At 40.8% G+C, this 12,847-nt stretch overlaps 1 protein-coding gene across 1 annotated transcript; it reads left to right on the top strand.

Moving 5' to 3' along the window:
* The first annotated feature begins 5,342 nt into the window (after positions 1-5,342).
* LOC127678212 (membrane-spanning 4-domains subfamily A member 12-like) lies at positions 5,343-11,966 on the top strand. The gene is made up of 6 exons (XM_052173017.1): positions 5,343-5,603; positions 8,098-8,235; positions 8,772-8,828; positions 10,663-10,779; positions 11,412-11,522; positions 11,704-11,966. Exons 1-6 carry the CDS (start codon positions 5,343-5,345, stop codon positions 11,809-11,811), a joined length of 792 nt encoding a protein of 263 aa, XP_052028977.1. The 3' UTR covers positions 11,812-11,966.
* Positions 11,967-12,847: the final 881 nt, after the last annotated feature.

Genomic DNA, 12,847 nt, shown 5'->3' on the forward strand with positions numbered 1-12,847 from the left:
TTTTGGTATCAGCGTAATTGTGGCTTCGTAGAAGGAATTGGGTAGGGTTCCTTCTGTTTCTATTTTGTGGAATACTTTGAAGAGTATTGGTGTTAGGTCTTCTTTGAAGGTCTGATAGAATTCTGCACTGAAACCATCTGGTCCTGTGCTTTTTTTGGTTGGAAGACTTTCTATGACCCCTTCTATTTCTTTAGGGGTTGTGGGACTGTTTAGATGTTCTATTTGGTCCTGATTTAATTTTGGTATTTGGTATCTGTCTAGGAAATTGTCCATTTCCTCCAGATTCTCCAGTTGTGTTGAGTATAGGCTTTTGTAGTAGGATCTGATGATTTTTTGGATTTCCTCAGTTTCTGTTGTAATATCTCCCTTTTCATTTCTAATTTTGTTAATTTGGATACTTTCTCTGTGCCCTTTGGTCAGTCTGGCTAAGGGTTTATCTATCTTGTTGATTTTCTCAAAGAACCAGCTCCTGGACTCGTTGATTCTTTGTATGGTTCTCTTTCTTTCCACTTGATTGATTTCAGCACTGAGTTTGATGATTTCCTGTCTTCTACTCCTCCTGGGTGAAATAGCTTCTTTTTGTTCCAGGGCTTTCAGGTGTGTCATTAAACTGCTAGTATATGCTCTCTCCATTTTCTTTTTGGAGGCACTCAGGGCTATGAGTTTTCCTCTTAGCACTGCTTTCATTGTGTCCTAAAGATTTGGGTATGTTGTGCCTTCATTTTCATTAAAATCTAAAAAGTCTCTGATTTCTTTCTTTATTTCTTCTTTGGCCAAGGTGTCATTGAGTAGAGTATTGTTCAGCCTCCATGTGTATGTGGGCTTTCTGTTGTTTTTGTTGCTATTGAAAACCACTCTTACACCATAGTGCTCTAATAGGAGGCATGGGATTAGTTCGATCTTCCTGTATTTGTTGAGGTCTGTCTTGTGACCAATTATATGGTCAATTTTGGAGAAGGTACCATGAGGTGCTGAGAAAAAGGTATATTCTTTTGCGTTAGGGTGAAATGTTCTATAAATATCAGTCAAATCCAATTGGTCCAAAGCTTCAATTAGTTTTACTGTCCCTGTTTAGTTTCTGTTTTCCTGATCCGTCCATTGAGGAGAGTGGAGTGTTGAAGTCCCCCATAATTATTGTGTTAGGTGCAATGTGTGCTTTGAGCTTTAGTAAAGTTTCTTTTATGAATGAGGGTGCCCTTGCATTTGGCGCATAGATATTCAGAATTGAAAGTTCTTCTTGGTGGATTTTTCCTTTGACCAGCAAGAAGTGTCCCTCAGTGTCTCTTTTGATGACTTTAGGTTGAAAGTCAATTTTATCTGATATTAGAATGGCTACTCCGGCTCGTTTCCCAAGACCATTGGCTTGTAAAATTGTCTTCCAGCCTTTTACTCTAAGGTAGTTTTTGTCTTTGACATTTAGGTGTGTTTCCTGTATGCAGCAAAATGTAGGGTCCTGTTTTCTTATCCAGTCTGTTAGTCTATGTCTTTTTATTGGGGAATTGAGTCCATTGATGTTAAGAGATATTAAGGAATAGAGATTATTACTTCCTGTCATTTTTGATGTTATTTTTATATTTGAGTGATTATCTTCTTTTGGGTTTGATGAAGGAAGGTTACTATCTTACTTTTTCCAGGGTGTACTTTCCCTCTTTGTATTGGAGTTTTCCTCCTACTATTCTTTGTAGAGCTGGGTTTGTGGAAAGATATTGTGTAAAAATGGTTTTGTCATGGAATGTCTTGGTTTCTCCATCTATTGTAATTGAGAGTTTTGCTGGGTATAGTAGTCTTGGCTGACATTTGTGTTCTCTTAGAGTCTGCATGAGATCTGCCCAGGATCTTCTAGCTTTCGTGGTCTCTGGTGAGAAGTCTGGTGTTATTCTGATAGGTCTTCCTTTATATGTTACTTGGCCTTTTTCTCTTACTGCCTTTAATATTCTTTCTTTGTTTTGTGCATTTGGGGTTTTAATTATTATGTGGCGAGAGGTATTTCTGCTCAGATCCAGTCTGTTTGGAGTTCTGTAGGCTTCTTGTATATTCATAGGCATCTCTCTCTTTAAGTTGGGAAAGTTTTCTTCCATAATTTTGTTGAAGATATTTGCTGGCCCTTTCAGTTGTAAATCTTCACTCTCATCTATTATAATCCTTAAGTTTGGTCTTCTCATTGTATCCTGGATTTCCTGGATGTTCTGAGATACAAGCTTTTTGCATTTTGCATTTTCTTTGACTGTTGAGTCAATGATTTCTATGGTATCTTCAGCATCTGAAATTCTTTCTTCCATCTCTTGTATTCTGTTGTTTATATTTGCATCTATGGCCCCTGATTTCTTCTCAAGGTTTTCTATCTCCAAAGTTGTCTCCCTTTGTGATTTCTTGGTTGTTTCTACTTCTGTTTTTAGATCCAGGATGGTTTTGCTCAGTTCCATCATTTGTTTGTTTGTGTTTTCCTGTAATTCTTTAAGAGATTTTTGTGTTTCCTCTTTCATGATTTCTGCCTCTTGACTCAAGTTCTCCTGCCTTTCTTTAAGTTTTTTTTTGTGTGTTTCTTCTTTATTTGCTTCTATCTCTTGAGCCTTATTCTCCTGCGTTTCTTTAAGTGATTTTTCTGTTTCCATTATACGGGTTTCTAGCTTATTCATGTTCCCCTGTATTTCTTTAAGAGATTCATTTATGTCCTTTTTGTGTTCTTCTAGCAGCATCATGATCAGTGATTTTAAATCCAAATCTTGTTTCTCTGGTGTGTTGGCATAATCAGGACTTGCTGATGTTGGAGAGTTTGGTTCAGATACTGCCATATTGCCTAGATTTCTGTTAGTAGCGTTCCTGCGTTTGCCCCTTGCCATCTTGTTCTCTGGAGTTAGTTGGTCTTGTCCCTGGCTGGTGTTTTGGCCTCCTGAGGGGCTCTGGGGCTATTACTGCAACACTATATGGTTGGGTTTCCCCTGTAGCAGATTGCTGATGTGCTGTCCTCCTCTTGGGTGCCCTTGCAGCTCTAGTGTGCTTTGCCCCAGATTGTGTCTGTGAACCAGATGGAGCCCGTTTGCACCTTCAGGGAGTCCTGATGGTGTATGCTGCCGGGACCTTTTCCACGAGCTGATCACTCTGCTGGGCAGCCGATCTCCCAACCGGGTTGGTGCACACAAGGCTAGCCTGGCTGCTCAGGCCCTGGGTCCAGGCAAAAGCCTGAGAGGCCAAGGTCCGAGCAAAGTTCCCCTCGGGCTATGATTGTTAATCGGGTCTGTCAGGTGGCCAGAATGGCGGGCATGTGCGCTCGCGCTCCCTGAAAGTGCTGGGAGAGTCTGCTGGGCTAACAACCTCCTGGGCGGGTTGACACACAGATGGCCCACCAAGCCGCCCAGTTCTTGGGGTCAGTCCAGGTCCTGTTGGGGCCTAGACCCCTGCTTTGTTAGCCTCAGGCTATGCCTGTTAGCCGGCTTTGCCTGCTAGAGCTCTCTGGCATCCCGTAGGCAAAATGGCGGCGCTTGCGCCAGCCCGGGCAAAAAATCCTCCTGGCTGGGTTGGCACTCCGATGGCCCCCCGAACAGCCCAGGGCCTGGGTGCAGGCCATTGCCCGTCGGGCTTAGACCCCCACGATGTTGGCCTCGGGTTATGTTTGTGTACCTCAGTCTGTCTGATCTCTCTGGAGTCTGAAACCAAGATGGAGGTGAGTCTCTCCTGACTGGCGGGAGGCAGAGTTCTAAAGTGGCTTCTGTGCGGTGAAAAGCACCCTAAATCCACAGCTGCTTGCAGCCCGGCTGGCCAGCGAAGGTCAGTGGTCGTGGGCGCAGGGCTTAACTGGACCCTGTGTCGCCTTGGTTCCACTGCTGATGGCCCTTCAGCTGGACCAGCCACTGCTGCACTGCCGCCACCGCTGCGGCTGCCCAACATCAGTCCTTTTACAGCTTAGATACAGGAACTAACAGGAATTTAATTGAGAAAGCTACTCAAGTTAGTGAAGTATCAAGTATCAAGTTGGAGACTAAAAAGAGCTAGAGTAATACTTTGTCTTAGAAACTGGATCTACAAAATGCACGACTCCTCTTTCAACTGTTATTTGCATGTGACAAGGATTACTCTTTGTAACCCTAGAAGAAAGGTATTCTTTTATTGTTTTTTTTTCAAGATTTATTTATTTATTTTATGTATATGAGTACACACCATTGCTCTCTTCCGACTCACCAGAAGAGGGCATCAAATCCTGTTACATGTGGTTGCTGGGAATTGAACTCAGGCCCTCTGGAAGAACAATCTGTGCTCTTAACCATTGAGCCATTTCTCCAGTCCTTTTTTTTTGTTTGTTTGTTTTTTGTTTTTTGTTTTTAACACCATATTGCAAAAATAATAGCAGAGAAAGTACAGCAAGTTTGCTAAGCACATAGCTGGTATCAGAGCCAGAATTCTAAGCCCAAATTGATATTTGTAACTAAACCCAGTACACAGCCCCAGTGGTATTTAATGAATGTTATTCTAAAGAGCTTATTTGAAGCCTGCTGGGGAAAGGCATCACTATCCTACTGTTAATCTGTTATCGCGACAAACAGAAAACTATACTGGTGTCAACAATTTGATGGCAAGGAATGTGGTCCAAAATTAAAATTATTTGTTAGGGAAAGTTGCTAGCTCAGGTCTCCATACTTCTATTTTAAAAAATTATTCTTGGGGACTCTTACTCATTCTACATCTCAGGCCCAATGTGTCCAAGGGAATTTTGTTGGAAGTAAATCTCCATAATTAAATGTGGACAAAAATCACTAGTAATCCTTGAAGAAGGAAGACAAAATCTCCTCACCAAAAACACTGTGTTCAGTATCCTTAGATTCACTTTTGAGATCTTCTCTGCAAACCATCTTCTTGTACTTCACTGGTTTCAAAAGAGCCCTGGAGCAGGGATGTCTTCACCCTTTGTCTAAAGCATGAAATAAATAAACAACCTACTGGTGCATCAAACCATTGGCATTTTAATAGGGGCAATTACTCAGACCATGCATTCACAGAGTCCTCACATTTCAGTCCCCTTATGCCTTCTGTTGCCTTTCAGAAGCAATGGGCTCAGGAAAACACACAAACACACACACACACACACACACACACACACACATCAAAACTAAATATGAAGAACTGAAAACTAAATGTATTCCTATCATCTCCTCCTTTATTTCTTTTGAATCTCAGGATATGGGATTATGAGGTCAAGTGAGAATCATACTTCTATTACTTGTCACCAGCCAGTGTCAGCTCACTTGCTCTCTCCTATTTGCATGAAAAATTGATGATAAGATGTCATTTAATTTCTCTTCCTGATAAATGTGTTACTTCTATATGTTTTATGCTGATTAGGGGACATAATGACATCTTCCCAGACTACCTACCCTGGAATGCGTAGCACCATTCCGAATCCTTACCCACCAGCAAGTTCAACAGCTCTTCATCCTCAACAACCTCTGGGTTTTTTAAATGTAAGAAACCAAGTACAGACTGGGCAAGTTTCCTTCATTACAGCTCCAGGAATCTTCCCTAACAATCAGCCGGGTCAAAATGTGCCAACGGTAAATCCAGCTCCAGGAGCAGCAACAAGCAACTTTAAAGATGCAGCAATAGCACTTGGGGTGAGTGTTTATGCCACTAGAATTTGTTTGCAAGGCTTTTATACATCTTCCAGTTATAAATAGTATATCATCTGATAAACCAACACATGTAAGGAGGATTCTGTTATCTCTCTCTCTCTCTCTCTCTCTCTCTCTCTCTCTCTCTCTCTCTCTCTCTTCTCCCCGCCCCCCGAAAGAAATGGCCAATCTATGTATGAGTCACCCTGGGTTCACTTATTTTAGATTCAGACAAAGTCTAAGAGTTGACATAAGGCTCTCCCTAGCTGGAAACTCTAGGAATGGTGACATGACAGGAGCCCAACTACTGCTTGCTTGATCTCACTGCCTCTGAAAGTCTTTTTAGATAACCTTACTTTTGTCTTTGGATTGATTATTAACCTATATCTCTATAAAGATGAATTAACTTTAAATCAATAACTGATAACTGTTTTAAAGGGAATGGAGATACTAGCAAACATTCTGAGGAAAGCAAAGTGTAAAAAAAAAAAAAAAAACCTTGGAAATGTTATGTCTTTGTTGTTTTGCTTTACAAAAGTTTATTTGAGCTGAACACCCACAGTCTTGTTTCTCTAAGCATTGTAAAGCACACATGACTTGCAGTAAAGACTCAACATGCTTAAACAGAGCTCACCGTCATTTGTTAAGGTTTCCCCATGCCTCGTCACACACTCCCACTAAACTGTGCCATGCCTGTCCCCGTGTACAGCTCCCAGATCTTGGCTACAGGAGTTAGTAGACAATGGATGCCCATCTTACCAGCTAGTAGTTTGGGAGTTTAGTTAAATCACGGTGTTTCAGGCCAGTAAAAATGAACAGTACCCGACCCTCCACTCAAGCAGCCAATCTACCCTGGGAAGGTGGCTCCTTAGATCATCCCCTGCCAAGTGGAGTACGTTCCCCACAACTCATAGCCCACAAAGCCGACCCCAGGCAGCTGCTGAAAATATCTTGAAGCACAAGCCAGGCACAGTCTCTGCCTGCAGGGAGCCTATGACCCAGCTGGGGAAATCGGGCTGTACACATAATAAGGATGCAAACTAGAGAGTATGTTGGAAGGTGATACTGAGTGAGGAGACCCAGACTTAGAAAGGCAAAAATCTTACTGTTTTTGTGTGTATGTTGGTACTGTTTTGTGTGTATGAGTGAGGATGGATATGAACAAACATTAAGTAAATAAGTAATATGCGGAGTGTAGGGGAGAGAAGAACAAAGAAAGTTGTGATAAGAGTCACAAAGTAAAAGATTTATCCCTTAGCATTGGTAAAATACCTCATATCTGGCATGATAGCAGTTGCATACCAGCATTTAAAAAGCAAGCAATACGAGGATTGGAGAGACTGTGCTGTGGCTGAGAGCACTCACTGCTCTTGCAGAGGACATTACCATTCATTCCTAGACCCCACTTGGTGGCTTATAACCCCAGCCTCAGGGTATCTGACCCCCAATCCCTTGGGACATCCTTGAGCACCACCAGGCACACCTGTGATGCACAGACATTCATACAGACAAAATATCCACACACAGAAAATAAAATAATAATTTTTGAAGTTAAAAACTATGAAATATAAAAGCAAGCAATGCCATGGATTTTACATTTTAAAATGTGATAGGAATTTCCAGAGAAAAAAGCAAATCCATTTGGCTAGTATAACAATCAAGACAACTAAGAAAACTGGTGGAACCAAGCTGAGCCCCAAAAGACAAACTGTAAATGAGTTTGGGAGTCAGTCCACTGTCTTGGCTTGTTGACCTTTTTGAGTTCTATGGACTCTTTCTTGGGCACTTGATTTCTTATGGCTTTATGTCTCCATCTAGTTGTTGGTACAGTGACATGAACTAATACATGCAAGATGTTTAGAGTGTTATCAGGCATGTGATTAATATTCTAGGAGTGACTTCCTCTCCATTGATTCCTTTTCTCATGACTAGCATTGTCTAGTCAGAGAATGCTTTACTTATGCAAGACAGTCACTGTCACCCCAGTTACAGCAATCTTTACAAACAAATATACTCATGGGAGATGCTAGGAGATACTTAAGTAGTCATAGTTTCTAAAGACTTCTCTGTAGTTCAATCAAACAAAATTTATTAAAATATTTATTATGTGTGTATATGTGTACGTACATGTGTGTACATTTGTGTGTGTGTATGTATGTGCATTCACGCATTCACACATACATGGAGGTCAGAGGCCAATTTGAAAGACTCAGTTCTTTCCAACTTATGGGGTCTGAGTATCACACACTGGTCATCAGACTAGACTACAAATGCCCTCACCCACTGAACCATCTCACTGGCCCCTCAAACAAAAGCTTTATCTGAGGCCCTTCCTACCCTGCTGTTTCAGTATACATCAAAATATTCGCTGTTTAGGTGAATTCTCATGGATCCTGGTAAAATGGACAGTCAATAAACAGGAATGACTTTGGTTGTAATGTTTCACAGGCTATCAACAAAAAGGTTATTTTAAAATGCCTCTTTGCTTTATTTTTAGGGAGTCCAAATCACAATTGGATTGATGCACATTGGCTTTGGAATTGTTCTTGGGTTGCTGAGCACCTCTTACACTATGAAGTGGGCATTTACCTCTACTGCTTTCATTGGTGGCTATCCATTCTGGGGTGGAGTCTCTGTGAGTAGATTGTTAGAACACCTCTCCCTGTGCAGGATGGGTGGCCCCAGCCTGATCACAGCAAGGTTCTTGAAAAGTTCTGTGTCTAATGGCTAGAAAGTTTTTAGAAATAATGGCTCTGATTGAGCAGAAGAAAGGAGACCCATCATCACTCCCCACTTCAGACTTAACTCCACTGCAGCTTAAACTCATTCCAAATGCAGAACCAATGTGTTGGGTGGACAGTCTTGAAAGAGGATGATCCAAAACATGACAAAGATAGACCACTGACACGATGAGACTGAGAATGAGATGAGGTTGAGCAAGAGGCTCGGTCATGCAGACAAACCCAAAGTTGTCCTGTTCCTGAGTTCTTTACATGCAAGAAAATGAGGGTGGGGAATGAGAGATACATCCCCAGGAGTTAATCTAAAGAAAAAATACTGAGCTGTATGTGAGTGAAACAAGCAAACATAACTAGACCAACCTCTTGCACAAAGAGACATTCCCAGCCCAAGCAGAGAGTCTACCACTCACAGATTTGTCTCTATCTACAGTTCATTGCTTCTGGCGCACTCTCCGTATCAGCATTCAAGGAGTTCTCTCACTGTCTGGTAAGCTAGAGAACTTATTTCTACTTTTTAAATTCCTTTAAAGATTGGTTTGATTTATTAGCAAGGAAAACTTGCGATGGTAGGTTGGAAGAGTGTGGACAGGAGGAAGTTCTTTCCCAAAGTATCTGCCAGCTGGGGCAAGGGACCAGAGCATTCAGCTGGCTACTGGGAAAAGCAGAGCACCACGTTCAGGCTCTTAAAAGCACAAGAGTAGGGAACAGTAAAGGCAAGTGTTGTTTACTTTTTCACCTGCTGGCTCCCTGGTTCTGTTGGGTCACATGGCATTCAGGGAAAACCAAGGAAGAATCCAGGAGCCAAAACCACCCACCACCTATGAGTCACACATCACAGAGTCCTGGTGTCCACTACCATTCCCCAGCTCCATCCCGCGTTTTCACTTTTCACTGTAACTAGCTCCTACTGTTACTCAGACTGTCTCTGTTGTCAGTTCTTTAAATCGCCATGAAAGCAACCAGTTCAGAGCATAAGAAGAGCACACGGAAATGACCACAGATTCTCCCAGCCACACAGCATGTCCCTTGTTGCAATTTCCTAATTTAATGGCAAACCAGAAGGAAGATATGTTTTGCATAAACCTAAGTCAGAAATAGTCTCAAAATTATATGAGGTTATGCACGAGAACAAAGGAGGTGGTGAGATAGGAACATGGAATCATATTTTTCATGCTCTCAAGATAAAACAGTGGATTATGCTAGAATTAAAATGAGCCTGATCTGATTAGTTGCATCTACTGTAATCCAAAACAAAACAGAGTATCCTTCTTTATATAAGTCCCACCCTCTCAGAAGCTGTGTAGAAAGAGACTCTAGAAAGTCAGATGCTAGGACCATCTCATGTGTGGTGGCTGTAAGAGTTAAAAATTACATCATTTTAAATATATAACAAAGTATCTATTACAGAATGCCAATTAAAAGTTCGTTCTTTCCGCTGTAGAGATGGATCACTAGTTAAGAGCTGGCCTAAGTTCTCTTCTAGAGGACCAGGGTTTCATTCCCAGCACTCATACAGTGATTCATAATCTCTATAATTGTTAGGGGAGAGGATTCAGTGCCCTCCTCTGGCCTCCTTGGGTACTGCATGCTCATGGTACACAGACACGCATGCAGGCAAAACATCCAGAAAAAAAAATAAATAAATAAAATTAAATAAATTTTTTAAAAACCTTAAGTTTGTTCTTTTTTTTACAAAATAAAATCATTTTTAACTTTTAATTAAATTTTTCATAACCTATACTTTGAACATTATCTTCTTCCTCTGCCAACTCCTCCCAGATCTTCCCAACCTCCTTACCCACCCAACTTTGTGTTCTCTCTGTCTTGAGAGAGAGGAGGGGGATAACAAGATCTTCCCCATAAATTCTGAGCCTTGAGAAGAGGTTGAGGAAGGTGTCCCATGAGGAACTGAGTGTTCCAAAGTCTCTCACTCTCTGCACACTTTCCAGTTGTGTAGTGGAGATGTTCTTATAAACAAAACTGTTACACAAATGTGTTGGATGTCATTCTACTTCAAATTACATTTTAATTGTTTTTTATATTTCTATTATTTAAAATATTTCCAGCTTCTTGGGGTGGGGGAACTGACAGCTAGGATTCTAAAGACATTATATCCACTTCGAATATTGTTTCATGTTAGGGATATAGGTCAATTGTAAAGCACTTGCCTAGGATGCATTAGACCTTGAGTTCAGTCCTCAGTACAATCGAAACTAAAACAAGATGTCAAAGATTAAGAACCATAAACTTGGGAGAGATTCTCATTCCTTTTAAATTCATTTGTCTTTTATATGGATTACTGCTCTTGCTACCTCTATTAGGTGAAGAGTACCCTGATAATAAACATTTTTAGTGCCATCTTTGCCTTTGTTGGAGTGATTCTGTTTCTGTGTGATCTGAACATCAATGGCTACTATTATCAAGACTACTGGATGGTGGTAAGTGTTCTGCCATTGGCCACATAACTGTTTTATCTTCACTGATAGATTATATCAATTGCTGTCTCATGTGTAATATACAGTGGCTCTGTTGAGAAAGTTCTATTTCCAACCCTATTCCTAGGGATGTGATTGCTAAAATACAAAGTGAAAAAATTATATATGTAGATAGATGAAGTCAGAATGACCACCCCATTGTCATCACAGGAGCAATGGATAGAGCTCAGAATTTCTTTTTTTTTTTCTGCACTTTAAAAGTCTACATAAATACAATAGCCATGTCTTAAGTGGTTTTTCTACAATGAAAACAGGAAGATTGTCTGTTTGTGTGCAATCACCTCCGGATTATTTCTCCATTGTCATCAAATGCTTATTTTGGAGAAATACACGTTTCTTTTGATTTTTCTTTAAAATATCAGAAGACTTTTCCTCTCAGCAAATAGACTATTAAGGATTAATGGAATATAAGTGTTTTTTTTCTCAGAAACAGTCCCCTTGAAGTTATAAAATATATCACTCACAGAATGAGTTGAACATTAGCAAGATAGCACTTTCAATGAACCAGGGTGTTTCTGAAGTCCACCCTGAGACCCTTCTGTTCAGTCTAATGGTCTATGTACTTATGATTTCAGCTTTCTGGGAGAGGAATTGCAGGTGTGCTGGCAATATTTTCCTTGTTGGAATTCGGCATAGCATGGGCCATGGCCTACTTTGCATACGAAACTCTCTTCCATGGCATCAGAGTAAGTTGGTTTTCTTCTTTGTAAAAATAAACTGAATACATGCGGCGGAAGGGTGGGCTTGAGTGTCTGCCAAATCCCACTGTGAGCTGACTACTAAGCTCTCTGTCTTCTACTCTGCTGGGACAGAGGAAAATGACTGGACTGTGTAACAACTCTGCTTGTTTTCTCTTACCCTTTCTAGTCTGCCCTGGTTGCTCCAGCTGTGTATGCAGCCAACCACTTGATGCAAGAGCCTTCCCCAGCATCTCCTATATATGACAACATTCCAGATTATACTCCTAGGCAATAACAGGCATAAAGAATCACTGGTACAATTTCATGTAGGAAAATCTTCTCTGAAAAAAATTCTTACAAAGTTGTTATTTTGCTGCCCACCATGCAAATCTATTTAGTGCCTGTATTTGGAATTTGTTCCTAGACTCATGGCTAACAGTCACTGGGTTTTCAAGCAGTGCCTCCCTGCCAATTGCTTGCCATTACTACCAGAGGAGAAGGACAAGAGGGCTGAACACTAACTGCAATGCTCTTAGCATTAGAAAACTTCCACTCTCGTTATCTTTTTCACAATAAAATGTCATGAGGAACACAAGCCTCTTTGAGTATCTCTTTGCATTTGTTAGGGTCAGATATTAGTTGGATGAAGTAGATCTGACAAACACTACCAAGGTTGATATTTCTTAGATGGAGACTTTTACAGTGTCCAGTCACTGGAATTCCTGGGTCTTCCCCGTGTTCTTCAGAAACCACAGATCCAATCATGCTTGTTGGGGTCCACATTATTTTATACATCATATTGTTACCAACCAGTTGACTGGTATTTATATTTTTATTAATATTTTTATTCTATAAATTACCATACACAGTATTAAGTATTTTAAAAGTAACTTTTATTCACCTGTTAAAATTGTCATCTCTGAAGCTTACTTCTGAATAAGCTCACCCTTTCTAGTTCTTCTAAATTTTAGCTGGCTGGTTCAACTCAGCTAACTGTTCTGGCCCAAATTCCTTTCCAAGCTGACTTATTCAAACTGGCTTCTGTCAGCCTCTGACTGAATTGCTGTTCTTGGCCTCATACTAGCTCTGACAATCTGTTCTAACCTTCTGTCTTGTTCTTTCTTCACCTACAACCTGCCTCTGTAAAACTGTCCCAGTAAAACTGCCTCTGCTGATCTGTATCGAACTACATGAACTCACAAACTGACTCCACTGCACTGACTGAATGGAACTCAACTGCACTCTACTCTGAACTATACCATACCTAACCACATTCAACTGAACTGCCTCTCTCTCCCCCTTTCTCTATGCAACTCTCCTTCCTATGCTGT

This window comes from Apodemus sylvaticus, chromosome 1 (assembly GCF_947179515.1).
Source record: "Apodemus sylvaticus chromosome 1, mApoSyl1.1, whole genome shotgun sequence".
Classification (NCBI taxonomy): Eukaryota; Metazoa; Chordata; class Mammalia; order Rodentia; family Muridae; genus Apodemus; species Apodemus sylvaticus.

Coding starts and splice junctions, on each gene's coding strand:
- LOC127678212 (XM_052173017.1), top strand. CDS start 5,343: ATGACATCTTCCCAGACTACCTACCCTGGAATGCGTAGCACCATTCCG. Junction 10,780..11,411: donor ATCAAGACTACTGGATGGTG/GTAAGTGTTCTG, acceptor TTATGATTTCAG/CTTTCTGGGAGAGGAATTGC. Junction 11,523..11,703: donor CTCTCTTCCATGGCATCAGA/GTAAGTTGGTTT, acceptor TACCCTTTCTAG/TCTGCCCTGGTTGCTCCAGC.